This window comes from Podarcis erhardii (genome assembly GCF_964252035.2).
Source record: "Podarcis erhardii genome assembly, chromosome: 14".
Taxonomy (NCBI): Eukaryota; Metazoa; Chordata; class Lepidosauria; order Squamata; family Lacertidae; genus Podarcis; species Podarcis erhardii.
The window spans coordinates 37,268,593-37,289,416 of NC_138503.1; the positions used below are offsets into that span (position 1 = coordinate 37,268,593).

The 20,824-nt window shown below is 45.5% G+C and overlaps 1 protein-coding gene across 1 annotated transcript; it reads right to left on the bottom strand.

The window, feature by feature from the left end:
* Positions 1 to 654: 654 nt before the first annotated feature.
* On the bottom strand, positions 655 to 13,819 carry METTL26 (methyltransferase like 26). Its single transcript, XM_081840108.1, has 6 exons — positions 13,354 to 13,819; positions 10,506 to 10,668; positions 6,826 to 6,885; positions 5,455 to 5,522; positions 4,365 to 4,443; positions 655 to 2,431 (listed from the first exon to the last, which is right to left on the bottom strand). The coding sequence occupies exons 1-6, from the start codon at positions 13,557 to 13,559 to the stop codon at positions 2,384 to 2,386; spliced, it is 624 nt and encodes a 207-aa protein (XP_081696234.1). The 5' UTR covers positions 13,560 to 13,819; the 3' UTR covers positions 655 to 2,383.
* Between the last annotated feature and the right edge of the window lie 7,005 nt (positions 13,820 to 20,824).

A 20,824-nucleotide genomic window follows, 5' to 3' on the forward strand; every position in this document is an offset into this window, starting at 1 on the left:
AGGATGGGGAAATTGCCCTCCGCATGGCCCGGGATGGTGGATGTTGTAGTTCAGCAGCATCAAAGGACTGAAGGATCCCCAGCCTGTCTTAAAGCAATATTGTGGGCCTACAGCAGTGCTAGCCAAAGCAGAATTGCCTCACAGTCACAAGCAATCCTATGCAGAGCCACACTTATTTGGATAATCAGTTTGGGGTTATTTTGCTGTGTGCAGCAATGGACGGAAAAACAACCACTTAAAGTCTGCATGAACCCTTTCTGGTTCTACTGTGGGAGGGAAAATGCTTCTGATGACTGCCTGATGCTGGAAGCTCAAGAGCGGAGAGTGCTCTTGCTCTCAGGTCCTGTTTGAGTCTCCCTGCCTGGGCAACTGTCAGAACAGGATACTGGACTAGGTGGGTCATTTGCCTGATCCAGTAGGCTCTTATATTCAGAGATGGATTCTGGATCAAATTTTATCTTCTCAGGTTACATATTGCAAGGTTTACTCTTTTGTTATGTAAGCTGCTCTGAACATTATTATAACAGAAAAGTGGGGGTACAAATATTTAATCTAAACTTTGGCTTTGCTTGTCATCAACCTAGACTACGTAGGAGAGTAAAGCTCTGGTACTTCAATCGAGTACAGTAAATGAATACATTTCTCACAAAGCAATACCCAAGCAATATATTTATTTGCACTCAAATGCAGCAGAGTCCACACAGTATTACATCCACACATATCTCCCTGGCAAAGTTCTTCCTCCTTGCTATTCCCACAAGCTCAGCCCTTAGCTATACATTGTTGCTGCTCTAGTGGCTGATCACCACTAGAGGGAGCTATTACTTCATACAGATTTTTTTAAAAGATGTGCTGGAGTGATTTGCTACCTCTTTTGAGGAACACTTGGAACAGGCAAAGAGGGGGGAAATTACTCAGCTGAAGACATGTTAAAGCTGCTAGACTGTAAGCTAACCTACAGGTGCAGGTGGGTATGATGTTATTGGGGTGGTAGCGTTTCAGAATACAGGTGTGGAATTACATTATTGAATACCCAGTATTTTAACAACTTTGTTAAAACTCTCTTGAATTCAGAAAACGAAACTCTTGGGGGGAAAGGCTAGCATAGTGCCATTTCCCTTCACATCCTAGTTTTCCCTGGGTAGGGAGATTTTGAAGGGGGGGGGATTCAATTGTGCAACCCACACCTGCAGTCCCAAATGGTACAGACCCAGCAATCTCATAACATGCCATTTATCTGGATGTGTCTGGTGTTGTATTGTCAGAATTCATGTGATGTAAAATCCTAATCATGAGTGCAGAGGAGGAATCTGCAGGACTACATATTGCCAAAAAAAAATATATAACAAAGTCTCCCCCACAGCCACCCTTTCATAAGCAGAGTAATGAGGCTGATGAGATTTTGCCCAGGGAGATGGCTAACCTGTGGCCCTCCAGATGATGCTGGGGCTGATGGGAGTTGGAGTCCAACAACCACTGAAGGGCCAACGAGTTCCCATTCTCCTTTACTGGGTGGGTTGTTGGCACATTGTGGCATTGACTTTTGCTCTAAGGAGCATGGGAAGAAAAGGAACACAGCAGAATTTGGAGGGCGGGGTGGGAAGAAGGAGGAAAGGAAAATAGTCCCAGCCTCTTCCAATAGGAGGACTGTAAAGAGTACTAGTCATCAAATCCATCTAGCTCTGCATGATAGCCTCCAGTTACTTGGGGGAGTGTCATTCTGAGCTTTCCTTTCTCCCATATTATGTAATATTTTCTACTCTGAAATCCCCTCTTAACCCAAAAGTCACAGTTACAGGGTCAAAAGACATTGAGGTCTCCATCAAAGAAGGCCTGAAAACAAAGCCTTCACTGAAGCAGGCAAAAGGTAATAATCATGCACAAGAGACAAAGGTGGTTTGAGATGGGTACATGGATGCCCATGTCTAACCCACAATGTCGAAACCAGCAGCAAATACCAAAATCAAAGCATGAATGGGCTAGCTGGAGGACCGGCAGGCCCTCCAGATGTGCTTGGGCTCACAGTTCCCTCCATCCCTGCCTCCTCCCCTGGCCATGCTGCCTGGGGGCCAATGGGAATTGGGAGTCCAAGCACATCTGGGAGGACTGCAGCTCCTCCATCCCTGTGCCAGCTCAACACTGGCCAGAAACATTTGGGCAAAGCTCCATTCTCTGTAAAGGCTTTTCTCTCCTGATGCAGATCTTCATACAGGACATCATTCCCATCTCACCAAGAGCTATTTTCACCCAGGAGCTGAAGAAGCTACTAGAAACCTGGTGGGCTTGAGCACGACAGACACAGAGCAAATTTGGCGATGGCAGATGACACTTTGACCATCCTTAGTGGTCCCTTCTCCTTGGCAGAGAAAGTGGGTGGGCTGGCTTAGTGTTTGCGGAAAACAAGACACTTGTTGTTTGCAGGCATGTCGACCTGGAAGCAGAAAATCCTGAGGTTACTTGAGATACTTGGCAGCCACATTATACGGACGCAGGCACACAGTTCAACCAAAGACACCATTAGGCCTCTTCAGGTGTCTCCCCCTCCAAGCCAGATTCTCATTGCAGGGGGTGGGGAGAGTGAGGGGCACATTTCCTAGACCAGTGTTCCCCAACCTTGGGTCTCCAGCTGTTTTTCGACTACAGTTCCCATCATTCCTGACCACTGGTCTTGCTAGCTAGGGATGATGGGAGTTGTAGTCCAAAAACAGCTGGAGACCCAAGGTTGGGAAACACTGTCCTAGACCCTCTTCCTCCCTTGTACGACTTTCTCCTCTCCTGCAACTCTCCACATGTTGGAGGCTGAACTTCTGCACTGGCAAACCTGCCCTGCTCCTGTAGACAATGACAATAGTTCGGTGGTAGGGCATCTACCTGGCATGCAGAAGGTCCCACACTCAATCCCTAGCATCTCTGGGCATCCCTGGCACAGAACCATTTCTGACATTCTGGAGAACCAGTCAAGTGCAGGCAATATAGAACTGGGTGTACTAATGGTCTGACTCAATATAAGGCAGTTCCTTAAGCTCTCCATGCAACTCAGAACCCTGGAGGGTCAGGAACCTAAACTGCTTGGAGAGCCCAGCATGTGTGGGAAACCTCTGGAAGAGGCTGTTGTAGGGTGGTGGAACCGGTGCAGTGATACTGGGTGCCACACTGCAGGGCCGCCAGAACAATGCTGAAGAATGGAAGGTGGGGACATCGAATTTTAGTGCTGCACTGGAATTTAAGAGCCCAAAGTCTGCAACCCCCTTTAGCCATCCAGCTGTTGAAGAACTATACAACTCCCACCGCCCCTGGTCATTGGCCATGCTTGCTGGGGCTGATGGGAGTTGTAGTCCAGTAACATCTGGAGGGCCAACGGTTCCTCACACCTGACCCACAAGAATGTCTAATACACTGCTTCAGAACATTACAAGATGAGCCCTGCTGGATCCGACCAAAGGCCCATCCAGCCCTGCATTCTCACCATGGCGAACCAGAAGACTGCCAGGAGAACTTCAGCTACACACTCCCTCCAGCTGCTGTTCCCAGCAACTGATTCCCAGTGGAGGGAGAACACAGCCATGGTGTTTTCATAGTGAAGGCACTCGCCAAGAGACAAATTTGCTCCTCCCAAATCTATTTGCAATACGTATTTCCCCCTCCCTCACCCACAGACATCCTGCTGCCATTCGCGGGGGTGTGCTACTCCACACCTGGCCAACAACACTTCAGTGGTGGGAGAAACCAGCTGGGGAACCCCAAAGGAACTCCCAGGGGAAGAAGGCTCAGAGCCAAGGGGTTGGTGGTGGGATGAAAAAGAGTAGTCAGAGGCAGAAGAAGGAGCAAACTGGGAGGAGGTGTCGGAAGATGGAGGGGCAACAGGGTTTGGTTAGCAGGAAGAGGCTGTGGCAGAGAGCAGTCCAGAAGAGAGGAGAGGGGCCAAGAAGCAGAGATGAGTCAGGCTAGTGAAGAAGTCAGGGTGTCACCTGCTCCTGCTGAGACCAGATCCCCTCCCCACTGGTCTCCCAGAACCAGAATAGGGAGGAGCTTGGGAAGGACCCTGGGGAGGAGGAGATTTAGAGAGCTGTGGAAGGCAGGGGCCTTCAGTTATCGCAACTGCCTCATTAGGGCAAGATCTATTGGGAAGAGTTGCTGTGATTATTACGCCTTAGTCTTCTAAGGAGAACTTGCTTCCTTGAATAAAGAGTCAACTTTACTGATGCCGTGTGACTTATGCTCCTGACACCCATCCCTGACAGGTGCCCATCTTCCCAGATCCTTGAGCCACACTAGCCGGAGCTAATAGGAGCCAAACAACAGTTGTGGGGCAGCACACTCCCCCTTCCCCAAAACCTATTCTTTAGGTTCCTATGACCACCTACCATCCTCTCCAACCACATCCTATTGATCTCAGCAAGCTGCTGCAGCAAAGCGGTGTCCCGAAGGCCCCAGGCTGGGTTTCTGTGGTTGGGAGTGGGGTGAGAAGAGAGAGAATGAAGTCAATCACTGCATTTAAGAAGTGCTTCCATACAGAGAGCAACACTGCTGCCTCCACATGAGGGTTTCCTATCCACACATGTCAGAAACCTGCTTGAGGTGATGTCTACAATGGCTTAACAATCATTCCCTCTTCCCAGGGAACTCTGGGAATTGTAGCTCTGCGTGTGTGGCTAACGATGGCCTGAATTGGGCCATGTCTGTGCTTTATATTCCAAGCAGTGTTATACCGCTTTAGCAGTCATGACTTCCCCAAGTGTGGCCAGGAGACCCCAACTTCCCTCACAGAGCTACAGTTGTCAAGAGTGGTGTAACTGTCAATCCCTCTTCCCAGGGAACTCTGGGAACTGTAGTTCTGTGAGGGGAATGGGGGCCTCCTAACAATGCTCAATGAACTACAATCTTGAGGATGCTTAGTGGTAAGCCATGACTGTTTAAAGTGGTATAAGAGTGCTTTGAATGGATGGTGCAGATGTCAACCAAGTAAAACTCAGGAGTAGAGCCACACTACTCTTCCTTGTTTTATATACTGTTCAATCAAAAATAAATAAATCTCTAAGCCATTTGCATAAAATGGTATAAAATAAACATTTAAAAATAGCAAAGATAACCCCAAAACATAAATAAAACCATCCAAATATACATAAAAAAACCAACAGATCTTTGAGCCTGATAAAATTACATGTCTGGCTAGACTTGCTAAAACAAAAACAGAAAAGGGTTGTTGTTGGTTTTTTTTACCAAGCATCAGCCATAGTGTTTAATATCAGCAGGCAGGGAGTTCCTAATGGTACCAACTGCCATGCTAAAAGTGAAGACTCCTTGCAGTTGCAGAATGAACATTATGCAGGACTTTTGAAAGTGCCTTTTCTGCAGATGGAAACAGCCGAGAGGGCACGGTAAACTAGTTCCAAAGCTGCTGAGGGCTTTATATGCTATGAGTAACTCCTTTGATTTGGCCTAGCTCCTCCTTACCTCTGCCTCAAGTAGGAATCAAAGTCCACGTTGCTCTGTGGGTAGATGCAGCCATTCACAGCATAAGGCTTGGGGTGGAATCAGGCAGGGGGAAAACACACCAAACAGTTTAAGACAAAGTGATATCAAACAATCAAATAATTTTTAAAAAGTGTTTTGTTTTTTTAAAAAAATCAAATAATGTGTGGGTTCTTTGTCCTGCCACCCCTTAACTCAGAACTGGAAAAAAAACTAAGAATTGAAACAGCTAAGTTCCTCTTAATGAAGCTTTCAGAAGTTACGGGGGGCTTAGATTACAGAAAGCTTAAAAAAAATCAACAGCAACCGGTTACTTCAAAGTTGCCAGTGTTAGAAAATGCACCTTGGATTTTCCGCAGAGCCAAGGGTTGCCACTAGGGGGGGACATGGCATACTGTTGGCAACGAATGCGACCAACTTCAAAAAAAAACCAAAAACCCAAGACCGAAGCAAAACATCACATGAATCTCTATACACAGAATCACTAGGCTGTTGCAAAGGACAGTGGCGTAGCGTGGGTTGTCAGCACCCGGGGCAAGGCAAGTGATTTGCGCCCCCTAACCCGTGGATTTGCGCCCCCTAACCCGTGGATTTGCCCTAACCCCAGAAGTTGCGCCCGGTGCGGCCGGCCCCCCCTGCACCCCCCACGCTACGCCACTGGCAAAGGATAAACCTGCAGCCCTCAAGAGGTGGTTACTTCAGCTGCCCTCATTCTTAGCCAGAGTGACCAATGGCCAAGGATGTTGGGAGTTGTGGTCCAGTTACATCTGGATTGGCACAGGTTCTGCACCACCACCAGAGGCCCAAGAACAGCAGCTTTGCGTTCTGGTTACTTTAGAGCAGCCTTCCCTGAGCTGGTGCCGTCCAGATGTTTCAGCCTACAATTTATACTCCAAAACATCTGGAGGGTGCCAGATTGAGGGAAGGCTGTCCTAAGGAGACATTATCTAAAGGAGTACAGGGTCCTTGTACCATCACGCCCAGGGTCAAAACTAGATGTGGCATTAAAAGCACCTTTTGGGGGGGGGGAATTCAAGGGTTTTTTAAAAGAAGTAAATATAATTTCCCCCGCTCCTTTTTAAGTCCTGAGAAAAATCCTTCCTCTGCTGCTACTTGCAAATGGAAGGAAATTTCCCAGTGCATTAGCTGTATGTAGCCAAATTCATACAACAGAGGGAGAATTTAGCAAGTTGGGAGGAACTGCAAGTTTTGCACAATGTTTTTTGTTTTCTTTAACTGCTATCTGGAGCTGATGGGAGTTGTAGTCCAAAATATTTAGAGGCCACCCCCTTGACAAAGGCTGCTTCAGCAAAAGCAGCATCTAGATTACAAGGATCCTGACTGACAGCTTACCCCGTATGTGACCATCACTGCTTTAGGCTTTAACAGCTTTCCTGCTCCTCTGAACAAACCCTGTGGTTGGGGGCGGGGGAGGCAGGGAATAATTAAACAAAATGCAAAGGAAATAGGTTAACAAGCACATTTGGAAAGAGCGGATTTCATGAGAATCACAAAGCATTTGCAGGATATGTATAAAAATTAGCAAGAAAGTGACAACTGATCTTTCCAGTAGGATTTTTCCTGTGTATCTAAATTCTGTTTCTTGCAGATTCCTTACGGAATAGTAAAAGAAAACAATGTAAGTTTTGCAAAATTGTGATTGGTTTCCAGAGCAAGAGGCACCTTAGACTACCTCCTTCTCCATAGATGCAGTTGGTCAACAATGGGAAATGGACTTTTATGTAGACTCAAGGGTGCTTCCTCTAAGCATGTGCAGAGTGCATTTCTTTCACTGTTGGATCAGTTTATTTGTAGGAATGCACGCAGGTCCCGCTTTCTGAACATTCAACGTGTGAACATTCACTTATCCAAACACAGGGAATTAGTACTCAAACCTTCCTATACACACCACAGATTCAGATATCAAAACAAAACATTTCTTTTTTATTTCCTTGTTTGCCTTTTACTGGTTGGCTGAGGAACAGAGGGAAGAAGGGAGGGATTGGACAAAATCAGAGAGCTTTTTTATATATTTTTTGCTTTCGGGGGTCAAAATTCTGTGGGCAGGAGCACATTATAAATTTCCCCACAGGAATCAATGGAAATTATCAACTCATTATGCAAACACTCTCATAACTAATAATTTCTAGGAAACGCATTGTTTTCAGTAAACGAGACCTGCGTGTACTTCTAACCTGCCAAATCACTGAAAAAGGTCTCATGGCAGTGTAATAATAAATTTGTTAAACCACCATAAAATTACAAAATCATAAGATACAGGAGATATGACCAACACTGAATCAAATTAATTCTCTAAAATCACTTGGGAAAACAGAAGCATTTTCTGCAGGCAGCAAAATATCAGAATTGTTAGTGTTGGTCTGATTTCAAAGGGAATGGCATTCCAAAGGCCTGGTGCCGCTGTACTAAAAGCCTCAGCTGGCCGTATGGTGCACCATTTGTAGGTGTATAAGCAACTGGGAGCAACACACTAGATTTCTGCTATTGGTGAAGCCGGTTCCCTAAATTAGCAAACAGCCCAGGAAAGGTTGTTAGCTAGAAGTACATCCGACCAAGAACCACAAGATGGCGCTTGCATTAGCTACACAGAGACCACTCAAATCCAAAAGCAAGGAAAGTGTAACTGCCTTCATTGCAACTCGCTGATGGGAAGCTGGAGAAGGCGCATCCAATCAGGGCAGCAGCAGAGACTAAGGGTTAAAGCCCCCAACTCAACCTTCTCCCAGTCCAGCTCACTCCCCTCTGTTTGCAATGACTATTTGTTTTTGAAAAATCTTGAATCCCATAGCTGACCATTTGGGCTGCAAAAAGTCCAGGAGTTGGTAGGAACTCTTGGGTTGAAGATTAAGCAAAAATACAAAAACAAAAGTGGGAACTGATAGGACTAATACCCTTAACTCCACAGAACACATTCCCCGTTCCATTATTCCAATGAGCAAACTAAGGTTTGTCTCCTTCCTTCCAGTTTCTGTTTGGGCCCTTAACATGCAGCCTGCTGAAGAACCCAAACAAACCTGAAAGCTTGCTTTCTCTCACAGACCATTTGATATGAAGGGATTACTCTACTGTTATTTTGGCTTTCATCCCCTCTCAAATGGATCATTTTAGCATATTCTGAGAATTTTCAAATCAACCATCTAAATCAGGGGTAGTCAACCTTTTTATACCTACAGCCCACTAACGCATCTTTCTTGATGGTAAAATTTCCTTACCGCCCACCAATGCTCAATGGAAGGAGGATTCAGCTTGTGCCGTAGAACCCCCTACTGCCCACCTAGAATCCTGAAACACCCACTAGTGGGCGGTAGGGACCAAGTTGACAACCCCTGGTCTAAATGGATGTTGCTTCATTTAAAAGCAGATGGTTAAAATCTTATCTTTTGGGGGGGAGGGAATTAAGTGCCACCGTTCTTGGCGCTGTCTATGATTATATGAACAAGGCTTGGTAACATAAGTAACTAGAGACTACAAGGTTCTGCTACTAGCACACAGCTAAACATGCATCTACTACTACTTCTTAGTGCAACACACACTTACTGACTTTAAAAGGAATTAAAAATCACTTTTTTCTTCCAGTTTATAAGCGTTTCCTGACTTAATGGCCTGTTGTTGCTTACCAGTAGAAACCAGTTAAGGAATTTACTTAGGTATGATTTGGACCTACTGCCAGGAAGAAGAAGAAGAAGAAGAGTTTGGATTTGATATCCCGCCTTTCACTCCCTTTAAGGAGTCTCAAAGCAGCTAACATTCTCCTTTCCCTTCCTCCCCCACAACAAACACTCTGTGAGGTGAGCGGGGCTGAGAGACTTCAGAGAAGTGTGACTGGCCCAAGGTCACTCAGCAGCTGCAGGTGGAGGAGCGGAGATGCGAACCTGGTTCACCAGATTACGAGACTACCGCTCTTAACCACTACACCACACTGGCTCTCAGTGTGGAAGCTTCTAAGATGTCAAATCAAAACAGTTAGTGTCATCTTTCCCCAACCTGCAGAATTGGATTTAGGGTTGTGCAGGTGGTTCCCCTGCACAGGGCATTGAGCCAAGGAGCCATAAAATTGAGAAGATCCATACTTGAGAAGATCCAATTGACCCCTGCAAACCTCATACCCGCTTCCAGATGTTGCTGGACCACAACTCCCACCACCCCTGAGCAGTGGCAATGCTGGATGGCGCTGATGGGAGTTGGAGTTCAGCAGCATTTGGAGAGCCAGTGTTGGGCCAGGTACTTGGTCCAGCAAGCATTTGGCTCAGGTGGTGCTTGGCAGTCTGATTCTACAGGTGGGCGGGGTCAAAGGCAAAGGTGGGTGGAGTCATTAATGTAAATTTTACCTTTGTACAGCTGACTACTTTCTTCATTCACACCCCACTTTTTCTCTCTTGATCAGGCAGGCAAAAGGCATTATCCAAATTGCCCCAATAGAAATGGACAGAAAAAAGTTCCCCGTTCCCACTATATGCACTTACCTGGGAGTAAGAGGTGAAGACACTCCTTTTTACCTTCTGGCACCCTAGATGGATATTTTAGGGCCTTACCTTCTTCCTGTGATTGCGTTTTAAATTTTAATAAATTGCTTTCTTTTGCCACATATAACATTACAAACTTAAAAGAGATACAGAAATGAACAATGGCTTGCCTGTTTGGTGCCATATGGTCCACAACTTTAAAAAGAAAATGATACAGAGTGGACAAATGGTTATTGCAGAGACATAAATCCAATGCTACAAATAATATTATGATTCCATGGAAGCGCAACGGAGCGGTCGTTAATAAGTCCTGGGATGCAATCAAATTCACATAAAATCACACTTTGCAAGAACTTCCTGTAGCACCACATTTCAAACTGTTTTTGCATGGTGTTTCTGTTGTTCTAACCCGCCCTGGCACCTTAGGGTGAAGGTTGGGTAAATAAATCAGAATAATATGAAGTCCCATTCAGCTCAGTGGGCTTGACTTCCCAGCAGACACAGTACAGGCTTTCACTGCCAAGCGGGCTGACAGGAGCGTGGCCTCACCTCCGTGCAGCTCATGTCCGAGATATGAATCATGTTGATGTTGACAATGAGGTCCAGAGAGTCCGGGCGGAAGCCGCCCCACGTCTCCCAGCTGCGCGATGCATCCAAGTAAATGGGTGGTTTGACATTCGGGAGGCGGTACGCCCTGATAAATTCAGAAATGCTAGAAAGAGAAGGAAGAGAGCCAGACTGCAGATGGGGCAAGGGTCAATGGTAGAGCCGGCACCAGCAGTTTGCTCTCAGTAGGGACAGGGGTGCCATGAGGGTACAAGTCCAGGGCCCTTCTCAGCAGGAGAGCCTCCAGGCAAAGCAGGGATGGATGATCTCATGTATGAGACGCCTATTGCCATTTAAAGAGGAGGCCTTGCACCAGTCCATTAACTGCACAGTCTGAATGTGGGAACATAGGAAGCAACTTTTGGTCCACCAAGCTCAGTATTTTCTACAAACTTTGGCAGCAGCTCTTTGGGGGTTTCATGCAGCCCTACCTGGAGATGCCGGCGACTGAACCTGGGGCCTTCTGCATGCAAGGCAGATAATCCTGACACTGAGCTAAAGGCCCATTCCTAAAATGGCTTCATTGCACCACCGAACCAAGCAGTTGAAAGCATAAAGCAAATCCAGCCGATAAATGAAGTGCAAAGGAGGTTGGTTGTGTTACCAGCAAAGCTGCTGAAGAGTTCAGAAGAACCCTTCCAATTAATCAATTAAACCTGCGTAAATTGTGCATGGGGGGAAATGACCCACAGCCTTCCTAAAAAAGGGGAAAAGCAGCAAATGTTGCCCTTAAAGAGGGGCTTCTCGCAGACAGAATGCCTCTTCCCAGATCACACTTGCCATCCACAGCTTTTATAAACACTTTTAAAATGAAAAGTACTCAGGCCTCTACCAAGGGCCACTGCGAGGCTGTCTCTCGCCCCCCCACACACACACTAGAAAGGGGAGGCTAACCTGTCCTCATCCATTGGCCAATTAAGCAGCAGCTCCTCTCCCTATCCTGTTTCCCTTTTATAGCATGTCTTTCAGAGTGTTAGCTTAATATATGAATGTTCTTAGGACATTTTAGGTGCCAATGGAAACTTTGATTTCAGTGGAAAGAGCAAGTTGTTTGGGGGGTTTTGGGGGGGGGCTGTTTCTGGATCAGAACTGCAGTGGGAATGAAGTAGTAAGGCCCCTGTACCCATCAACGCATCCTGCCAGGAACCCAATTCAGATCCTGTGACTATAATTTACTTTAATTAACAACAACAAAAAGTGCCAACCACTAAAGCAATTGCTAAATACACAAGTGATGTAGTATTAGTTTGGTACTAAATTCAAAGAATTATAGGCCTGACACTAAACTATGGTCTGCGCTATCCCCTAAACTAGGGGCTGGGCTGACTTCAGCCATGCGTGGTATACTTTCCTCGCCAGCCCCACCTGCCCCAAGGATATGTTTCAGATTTGCAAAACCAGAATGAATACTGAGATTTGCTGAAGAGTTAACGTGTAACAGAGCAGTGCTCAGTGATCCTGTATTTAGAGGCATAGGAGGTTCTTTGCTGGACCTGGTCAAGGTCCACTTAGACCAGCCTTCGTAGCAAGAATCAGAGCAACCAACTAACCATGAAGCTGGCCAATCATTATGGACAAGCTCACTTTCAAGTACAATTTAAGGGATACTTTTTAAATACTGCTTTACATTATTTTGCCCTCCCTTAACTGTCACCTAGGAACAGCCATTCGACCAGGCTTTTGGATTTGCTTCCATCCCTGCTGGCCATTTTTAGAACAGCAGCTTCAAAAGCTGGAGCTTGAGTTTGCTTTTTTCCTCCTCCTTCCCCACTCTTTTTTCCTTGCGTGTTATCTCTTTTTTGGTATCTGTTTTATTTTGTTTTGTAAACCTGAAGGGAAAAAAGAAAGAAACCTTCAAGATGCTCTTTCAGTTAAAGACCAGTTAAAGATGCTTAGAAGAAGAAGAAGAAAAAACAAGCAAACAAATACAATAACGCTCACTACACGGGGTTGTCTTTAAAGGCAGCTCAAAAACACCATTTGGTACAGAACACAGCTGCCAGGGTGAAGGTAGGAGCTAGAGACCAGACTTATTATGCCAATCCTGTATCGCTTACATTGGGTGCCAGTTTGTTTCCAGGTTCGGTTTTAAGGCACCCTTAATTTAAATCCCTTTAAATAAATACAAATGAAATATTTTATACTGACCACAGCCCTAAAACCATTAATTTCCAGCATTAGTCTTACAGGCGGGCAAAGGCTAATAAGACATTTATTTCTTAACTATTGTCTATAATACAGAGAAGATTCTGTAAGTCCATTCTGCGGGGTGGGGGAGCGACAGAGAAAGAGAGAGACCGGAAAGCCATAGTGCCATCCTCTTATGGATGCAATAACTTCACCAAGGGTGGGGAACTGCTGATCCCTTTCCCCCTAAGCAAGCCCACCTGCTGTCAATCTGCTGGTGTCATTGGGTGACGTCAGCTCATGGGCGGGGTAGTGGTGGCGGTGGGGCTCAGTCCCGCCGGGCATGGCTGCTTCGCCAGTGTGTTTCCTGCACGGAACTCACGGACAGAGCAGACTCCCGCCCCCGCCAGCCAGCTGTGAAAAGTGGGTGGGAGGAGCAACACCCACCAGCCACATGGCATAGGCCGTGCATTCAATGTATATGGTGCACATGAGGCCTGAAGCGCGTCAAGAACACGTTTCAGACGACACCCAGGATGCAGGGAGGGTCCTCCTCGTGTCCAGACTGGACCGGCGGGGAATCCCGTGCAAGTCCACTCCGACGATCCATCCGAACAGCCTCCCAGGTCCGCCCCAGCAGCGAGGCTCTTACGCCTCGCCTTACCTCTCGATGCATTTCGGATCCACATCCGAGGGCTGCCAGAGGACGTTGGGCATCATTTGGGCAAAGTGGGCGGCGTGCTGCCCGGAGCCTGAAGCCACTTCCAGCACCTGGACTTGCGGCTGGCAGGGGTTCACGTAGTCCCGGAGGACTCTCAGGATAGGCTCCTTGTTCCTCTCCCCCGCCGCTGCTACGAACGCGGCACTCATCCTGCAAAAGAGGGGTGAGGGGGTCCTTGGAAGGGACTTGCCGCTTGCAGAGCAGACGGAGAGCCGCAGGGCGCCTTGCAACAGTTTGGCTGCAGGATCCGCCTGGGTGCCCCTTGCAAGCAGCCTGCAAGGACTTTCCTTCTCGTCCTCTAGGTCTACCTTTAAGGAGGCTCGCACCCCCGCACCCAAGGATTGCAGGCTGGGAATTTTGTCCTCAGAGCTGCTGGGAGGGAGGGAGGGAGGGAAGGAGATCGAGGAAGTTAAATGAAGCCACAAAGCAAAAGACTACGATTCCCAGAATGCAGCGCGCGGGGGGGGGAGCGTGGCTATTGGTTCCACTTCTGCCCCTCCTCCTGGTATAGATGGTTTTGTAAGTGGGTGCTTGGAAAGTCCGGAAACCAGGTTTCTGGGGGGATCTTGATTTTCAAACGATAGGAAGCGCGGGCTTCTTGAATGTGTGTTTGGACTTAGCAAATAAACCATAGATTTACTCCCTAGTAAGTACCTGCGCTGCTGTAGCTAATTCATGCCTTACAGGTTCCTTTGAAATTTCGGCTGCAAAAAAGAAAAGGGATATTTCAAGGTGCCAGTCCGCAGGGCTCTTTATTCCTTTTTGCTGCAGTAGCCGGTGAACTGGTGTACTCCTCTGAGACATTGTTGTTAATAATAAAAACAATTTATATTATTAAGTTTTATTGTGTTGAAAGACTTCATCTTCATTGTCTAAATTATAATACAACTACCCTATAAGATAGGTTTGTATTATCCTTTACAAATACTCTAAAGAACTAAATTGTATTGGAAAACAGGTTATTCTGGATGTAATGAATAGGGGGTGAGCCCTGAATACAGATAGCTTTTTCCCGTTCGTGTATACTCGAAAGTAATGCCCTTCTTCTGGGTTTAAGTGGGGGTTCTTCCCAGCTAAAGATGCACGTAGAATTACAGCTTTAAAATCATGAAGCGGATATAGACGCAAAGCAGGCGCGTGACACAAAGGAGGAGAAGCGGGAAACTGTTATCACGAGTTTGCGCATGCAAATATTATATACTTATAGTGCTTGCGAAGTAAAACGAAACCAAAAACAACAAAAAAAAATCCTGCGCCGCCCGGGAATCGAACCCGGGTCGCAAGAATGGGAATCTTGCATGATACCACTACACCAGCGGCGCGGTTAGGAATTTCTTGCTCTGGGGGTTCCTATCAAGCCGTAAGAGGGAGCCACCTATAGGTACGCAATGGTAAGTATCTTGTAATTTTCTCATTAGTTTCATGAAAAAATAACATGCTCCTGACTTTTCAGTGTTTTTTTTATTTTCTACCCAAAAAAAGGGCAAATAACAAAATGTAACTTTTTTCTGAGTTTGCAAACATTTAAAACTTACTTTGTTAATGCCAATGTAGATAAAGTCCATCATTATTAAACCCCATATTTTTCAGGGGGAAGGACGGTGGAAGGAAGTATAAGTTATGTCAGACTTGTTGTTATACCCATTTTGCTGAAGGGACCATCCTGGAATGTCTTAGTATTATTATTAAATGTCTGTATCCCTTCCTTCCTCCCAAAGGAGCCCAGGGCAGCAAAACTATACAGCTTAAAATAATACATACTTTAAACAATTCAGACTCTCCTAAACTTTTAAAAACTATTATGTTGTTAGCTGTTGTGGCTAACGTCATAGGCCAGTGGTTTTCAAACTTTCGTTTTCTGGGCCACAGTTTTGGAATAAAAAATTGCTTGCATCACGCCAAATGTTTTATCGGTAAGAAATACATTGGAAAAGAAAAAGAAAAAACTAGCAGTGCTTGAGAACACAGAACACAACTATTTTATAATTTGATCATGGGGCATCCAGAAAGTATAAAACAATGCAGCTACATAAGAAATGAATTATTCCCAAAATATAGTTATAAACAAGCCTCTTACATATGTACCTTACAAACTAAGAGATGTGAGCTTGCTTTTTCCAGGTAACCTCATTTATACTGGGTCTGATTTGAGACAAACAAGCTCTCATCTCCTCATCAACACAAATAAGACTTTCTCTTTTCCGATCTTTAAAATTTGTTGGAATTGAAAATCCCCGCTCACAACAATATGCTGTGGAGAATCATAGTAGAGTAGCCAATGCTCTTGAAGAGAGGCGCAGATAATGTTTCTGATGGTATATCCAAAAAGATTTATTTTGAAACTATAGGATAGTACATTGAAATGTTTAAATGTTTCTTTGACTGTCCTTGAATCTTCCTGCCACACTTGCCATCCTCTCCTGCCACATCCTTTGAGAACCACTGGCCTATGCACTTGGCTTCAAACGCCAGCAGTGGGAGAGCACTGGAGCCAGAATGAAAAGTAATGTGTGCACAGCCATAATCTCTCAACTGGACAACCCTGCAACTTAGAAGATTGTCGCCTATAATGTAGGACACTTGTTTGTGTCCCCCTGCTCCCAGAAGGGTGGAACTCTTGGATTAATTTTGCATCCGTATGAATAGGGGGCCCGATACATAAGAAAGATGATCTGCCCACAACTTACGAAAGCTTCCGCATACCTTGGGATAATCTGTAAACTGTTTTCACCTATGGCCCAGACATTGGTAAATCCAGCTCTGAATCCACTTCATTCATGTAAACAAGCTCAGCTTCTAGGAGGACATGGACCTTGGAACATTTCCAGCTACTGGTGCAATTATATAATTTTTAAAGCACCACCAACATTGCTCTCTGATGTGAATCCAGCAGACCCTCAAAAATCCATGCTGTAAGAATTGGTGTTTCATGAGAATTGGGGTGCTACTGCAAGCACACACACCCCTGTTGTCATTATGAAATGTTGAAGGGTCTGTACTGTACTGGGATTTCCCTTTTCCCCAATTGCTCAAGGGTCAGAGTAGACATCTTTGCATCAAAATGCAAGTTCCCATTTCCATTTACTCCACATCCAGCAGGCTCCCATGGCTAAATTTTGAAGCCACATTCGCACAAACTTAGCCACAATCCATATTGATCCTGTAGATTCTTGACAAATACTGCTGTCTTTTTCTCAAACCAACTCCAATCCGGTTAGAAAAGCAGATGCAGGGTAATATGAACATTTGAGCCAGCTGCTTGGCACAATGCACGTTTAGCTGAATAGGTATGCAAAGATGACAGCTTTGTGGATAGATTTTGTTTGGGAGGGGGGAGCTGTAGGGGCAGGGAAACCAAAAAGGCCAGCCTTCTCAGTAGAAGACCTCCTCAGCTGCTTTCTGATGAGATGAAACTTTGTGCAAATGTGGCTTGAAACACAGCTGTAAGAAGGGATGACAACGTGATAGCTCAGTCAGTAGAATACTATATGAGATTCTATATCTCTGGGTTGTAGGTTTGAGCCCCATCTCGGGCTAAAGATTGCTGCATTGCGGGGGGGGGGGGGTGTCCCTTCCAGCTCTACAATTCTATGGCTCTAGGACTTTGCTGTGTCTTAAGTCCAGGGCCATCTTTAGCAGATGCAGCACCGGGGTGCAAATATCTGCCCAGCGCCCCCAAATTACAATGGATAATGGGGGAGAAGCTGCGCACTGCCAGCCATGGGGGGGGGGCGCAGCTTCCATCCTAAGCCTCTGCAGGGATCGCTCTCCTCCCGTAGAGGTTTGGGAGGCAAGCTGCATGCCCGCCAGCCATATGGTTGAGGGGGCGCAGCTGGCAAGCATGCAGGGAAAGGGGAGGCCACCAGCAAAACCGTGCAGCTCTCCCCCTCATTGTGGTGCCCCTGAGAGGCCCGCACCCTGGCGCAACGCACCACTAAGCCCTATGGGAAAGACGGCTCTGCTTAAGTCACTAATGTGGACATAACTTAACATGCAGCTTTTGTTATATTATTATTAGGATTGTAGCAGGAAGGGAGGTGAAACGTTTGCAGTTCCAAGGGGGAAACCACCCTTTAAAAAAAACACAAAACAAAAAAAAACTGCCACTTGTTTTTGAGTGGGTGTGCAGGGGAGTCACTGCATCTCGGCCAAAGTGGGGGGGGGCACTTCTTCTCAATGCAAAATACTGTACCAGTTTCAGAAGAGTTTCCCCAGCGCTGCAGAAGGGGAAGAAAGGCTTAAAATCCCACTACATATGGTCTTGTGAATTACCAGCCCTTCCCAGCTGTCGCAATCTACATTTTAAATATATATTATTTATTAATTAATTAGTTAATTAAAAACTGCTTGTGAGGTGCAAAGAGGCATCCATCTAATTTAACTTCTTCTGTAGTTTGGCCTCGAGTGCTCGTTAGGTAGGCTGGATTTGAATAGTAGTCAATTGACTAGAGGGCATGCAATGCAACAGAGGGAGGAAGGTGGCACCTTTCACCTACAAACAGACAAAGTCACCCTTGCAACACTGCCGACCTTTGGCTAGCTAGAGCAGGAATTCCCAAGGTCATCTCTGAACTTGGCTCACCTTGGAGCACATGGAGAAAGGTGAAGGCAAGGCAGAGCCCACTGGCTTTCCCATGAAGCACTTCTCTTAATATACATAGGAATATAAGAAGATGCATGATACTGGCTGAGTCATACTATTGGTCCATCAAGCTCTGTATTGTCCACACTGACTGGCAGCAGCTTTCTGGGATTTCAGGCAGGGTTCTCTCTCCCAGCCATACCCTGGAGAGGCGGGGGCCTGAACCTGGGACCTTCTGCACACAGAAGCAGCTGCTCCGACAGTGAGCATCTGCCATCCTTCTTGAAGGATCTCAGACTGCAGGAAACAGCAGCACAAAAGTCTAACAGGTTTTATTTCCAGCTTTGGTGAGAGTAGAATCCTCTTCAGCAGAAGCGCCTTTGGCAGAAAATGCAGGAGGGGGAAAATCATAATATTTTGACGAAGCATTGAATTTGATTAATCGTGTTTTTCCTTTCATTTATGTATTGCTTCCTACAAAACATCATGAAGCAGTTTTACAATAAAACTGCAAAACCATAAAGCAATGTCATGTATCAAAACAATGAAAATTATTTCACATATTCACAGAGTGAGATAAAAAAAAAAATCACTTCAAAGGTTTGCTGAAAAGGAAGGTATTCAACAGGCACCAGACAGCAGAGACTGCGCTTGTCTGGTATATAATGGGAGGGAATTCCAAAGATATGTTCTGCTGCACTAAAAGCTGGTTCCTGTATCATAGGAAAGGTATCTCCTAATGAGATGATGTCTGCAGAATGCTCTCTCCTGTAGAGCTCAGTGATAAGCTGGCTATATTTTGTTAAATTTATATGCAGCTTTTTGGCCCAAAGACTCCCCAAACAGTAAACTGGTGGTGTAGCAAGAGAGGATAGTGTGGCAGGAAGATTCAAGGACACTCAAAGAAACATTTAAACATTCCAGTGTAATATTGTATACTATAGTATCAATTGCTTTTTTTAATTTGCAGAATATGGATAGAGATATTTTCAAAATGAGAACAAGAACATAAAGTGATCACAACTAGGATTGCCATTCAAACAGAGTTTGAATACAGAATTGCCATTCAAACAGAGTGCTGGAAAAGACTAATTTATAATTATATTTTGGGAATGGTTCTTCAAGAGCATCCTACAGTTCTCCATGACATATTGCTGTGAACAGGGTTTTTCAACAAATATGAAAGGTCAGAAAAGAGAAGGGCTTCTTTGTGTTGGTGAGGAGTTGAGAGATTGCTCGTTTCAACTTAGACAAAATATAAATGAGATTACCCAACAAAAGCAACCTCACAGCTCTCCCTGAGTTTGTATACGTACGGAGGGCACACATGTACATATTACAGAGTGTGAAATACTGTTGCTTTCCTGCTATTGTCATCATTATCACAAATAGGATGCAACAAAATATTGCATGTCCTGAATTCCAGCCACTCCATTCCACTCTCCTCTCCCGTTTCTTTTATTCTCCCCTGAACACAATCAGGCAGCATTCCATGGTCTCCAAACATTTTCAGCCCTCCCTGTCTGTTTTTGAGTCCCTCCTGTTCTACATTCCCCACGGCTGTTGTGTTTTGTGCTTCTGTGAATCATGGGAAGCTGCCTGCTACTGAGTCATACTGCTAATCTATTTAGCTCAGTATTGTCTGCACTGACAAGCAGCAGCTCTCCAGAGTTTCAGGCTGAGGATATTCCCAGCCCTACCTGGAGAAGCCAGGGATTGAACCGGGGCCTTCTGCATGCAAACCACTGAGTTACTGCTCCCCCCACTGCAGGCCAGCTGATGCCTCCCATTTTGTGTTTGTGTGTGGTTCCATATTTTGGCAACATAAGGAATGGCACTCACAGCCTGAACATCAGAAACAGAGCGAATTTTTTATTATTATTTTATGTTAAGAATACACAAAAAGCAAGCTGGTCTATGGGACCGTATTGCTTGACCCAGCAGGCTCGTTCTTAAGATGTTTTCACTGCACACAGGAACATTAAAGATTGATCAGGAAATAGGAAGAAATGTCTGCTGATTGGCACATGCATAAACATCCCTTGATTTCTCTGCATTCAAAACAAAACAAATTCCTTCCAGTAGCACCTTAAAGACCAACTAAGTCAGTTCTTGGTATGAGCTTTCGTGTGCATGCACACTTCTTCAGATACACACTTCTCTGCATTCAGTTCCTCTACTCCAGCCTGGCTAGTAGAGCCAGCTCACACATTTGGCCCTGAATCAGCAAGTAGAATAACTGCTCTCTCTTCTCTAGGCATGGGGCAGAATAAGGGGGTAAAACAGAGCACAACGCTTAGGAACAGAATGAAATTTTTAAATCCTCCTTTCCATTAAAGATAAATTAAAAACATAGCCATCTGTGACACTTTAAAGACAAACGCTTTTATTATGTGTCCCACAATCCACTTCATCAGATGTATGACGTGTTATCCCAGTTATCCCATCAGTGTATACCTGCAACTCAAGATAACACTTACCTGAATCTGCTAAAGTGGACTGTAAGACCTGAAAGCATATGTCATAACAAATGTGTTAAGTCTTGTAAGGTGCCACAAGACTCCTTGCGTTTTTTGCTGCAATAGTTCACACAGGAGGTTACTCTCCTTAAGAGCAGATATCTAGTATGTGTGGGTGTACTGGACTACAGCCCTGATGTGGTAGTTTTCTCCTTGCAGGGAATTATTTACATAATGAAACATCCCAGATATTATTCCTGGGCAGCTGCCATGAAGCGGTCCAGCCCACTTTTATGCAGCTCAGGATTGCTGTTGGGGTGCCGAGAATCCCAGAAACCTGCTGCACTCGCGTGCTCGTGTGAATCAAGCCCAA

What these genes read in the sequence shown, in the direction of transcription:
- METTL26 (XM_081840108.1), bottom strand. Translation starts at nt 13,559, where the DNA reads ATGAGTGCCGCGTTCGTAGCAGCGGCGGGGGAGAGGAACAAGGAGCCT. An exon ending in CAGTGATGGTCACATACGGG is followed by an intron (nt 5,523 to 6,825) that starts GTAAGCTGTCAG and finishes TTCCACCCCAAG; the next exon opens with CCTTATGCTGTGAATGGCTG. An exon ending in GGATGTGGTTGGAGAGGATG is followed by an intron (nt 2,432 to 4,364) that starts GTAGGTGGTCAT and finishes TTCTGCTTCCAG; the next exon opens with GTCGACATGCCTGCAAACAA.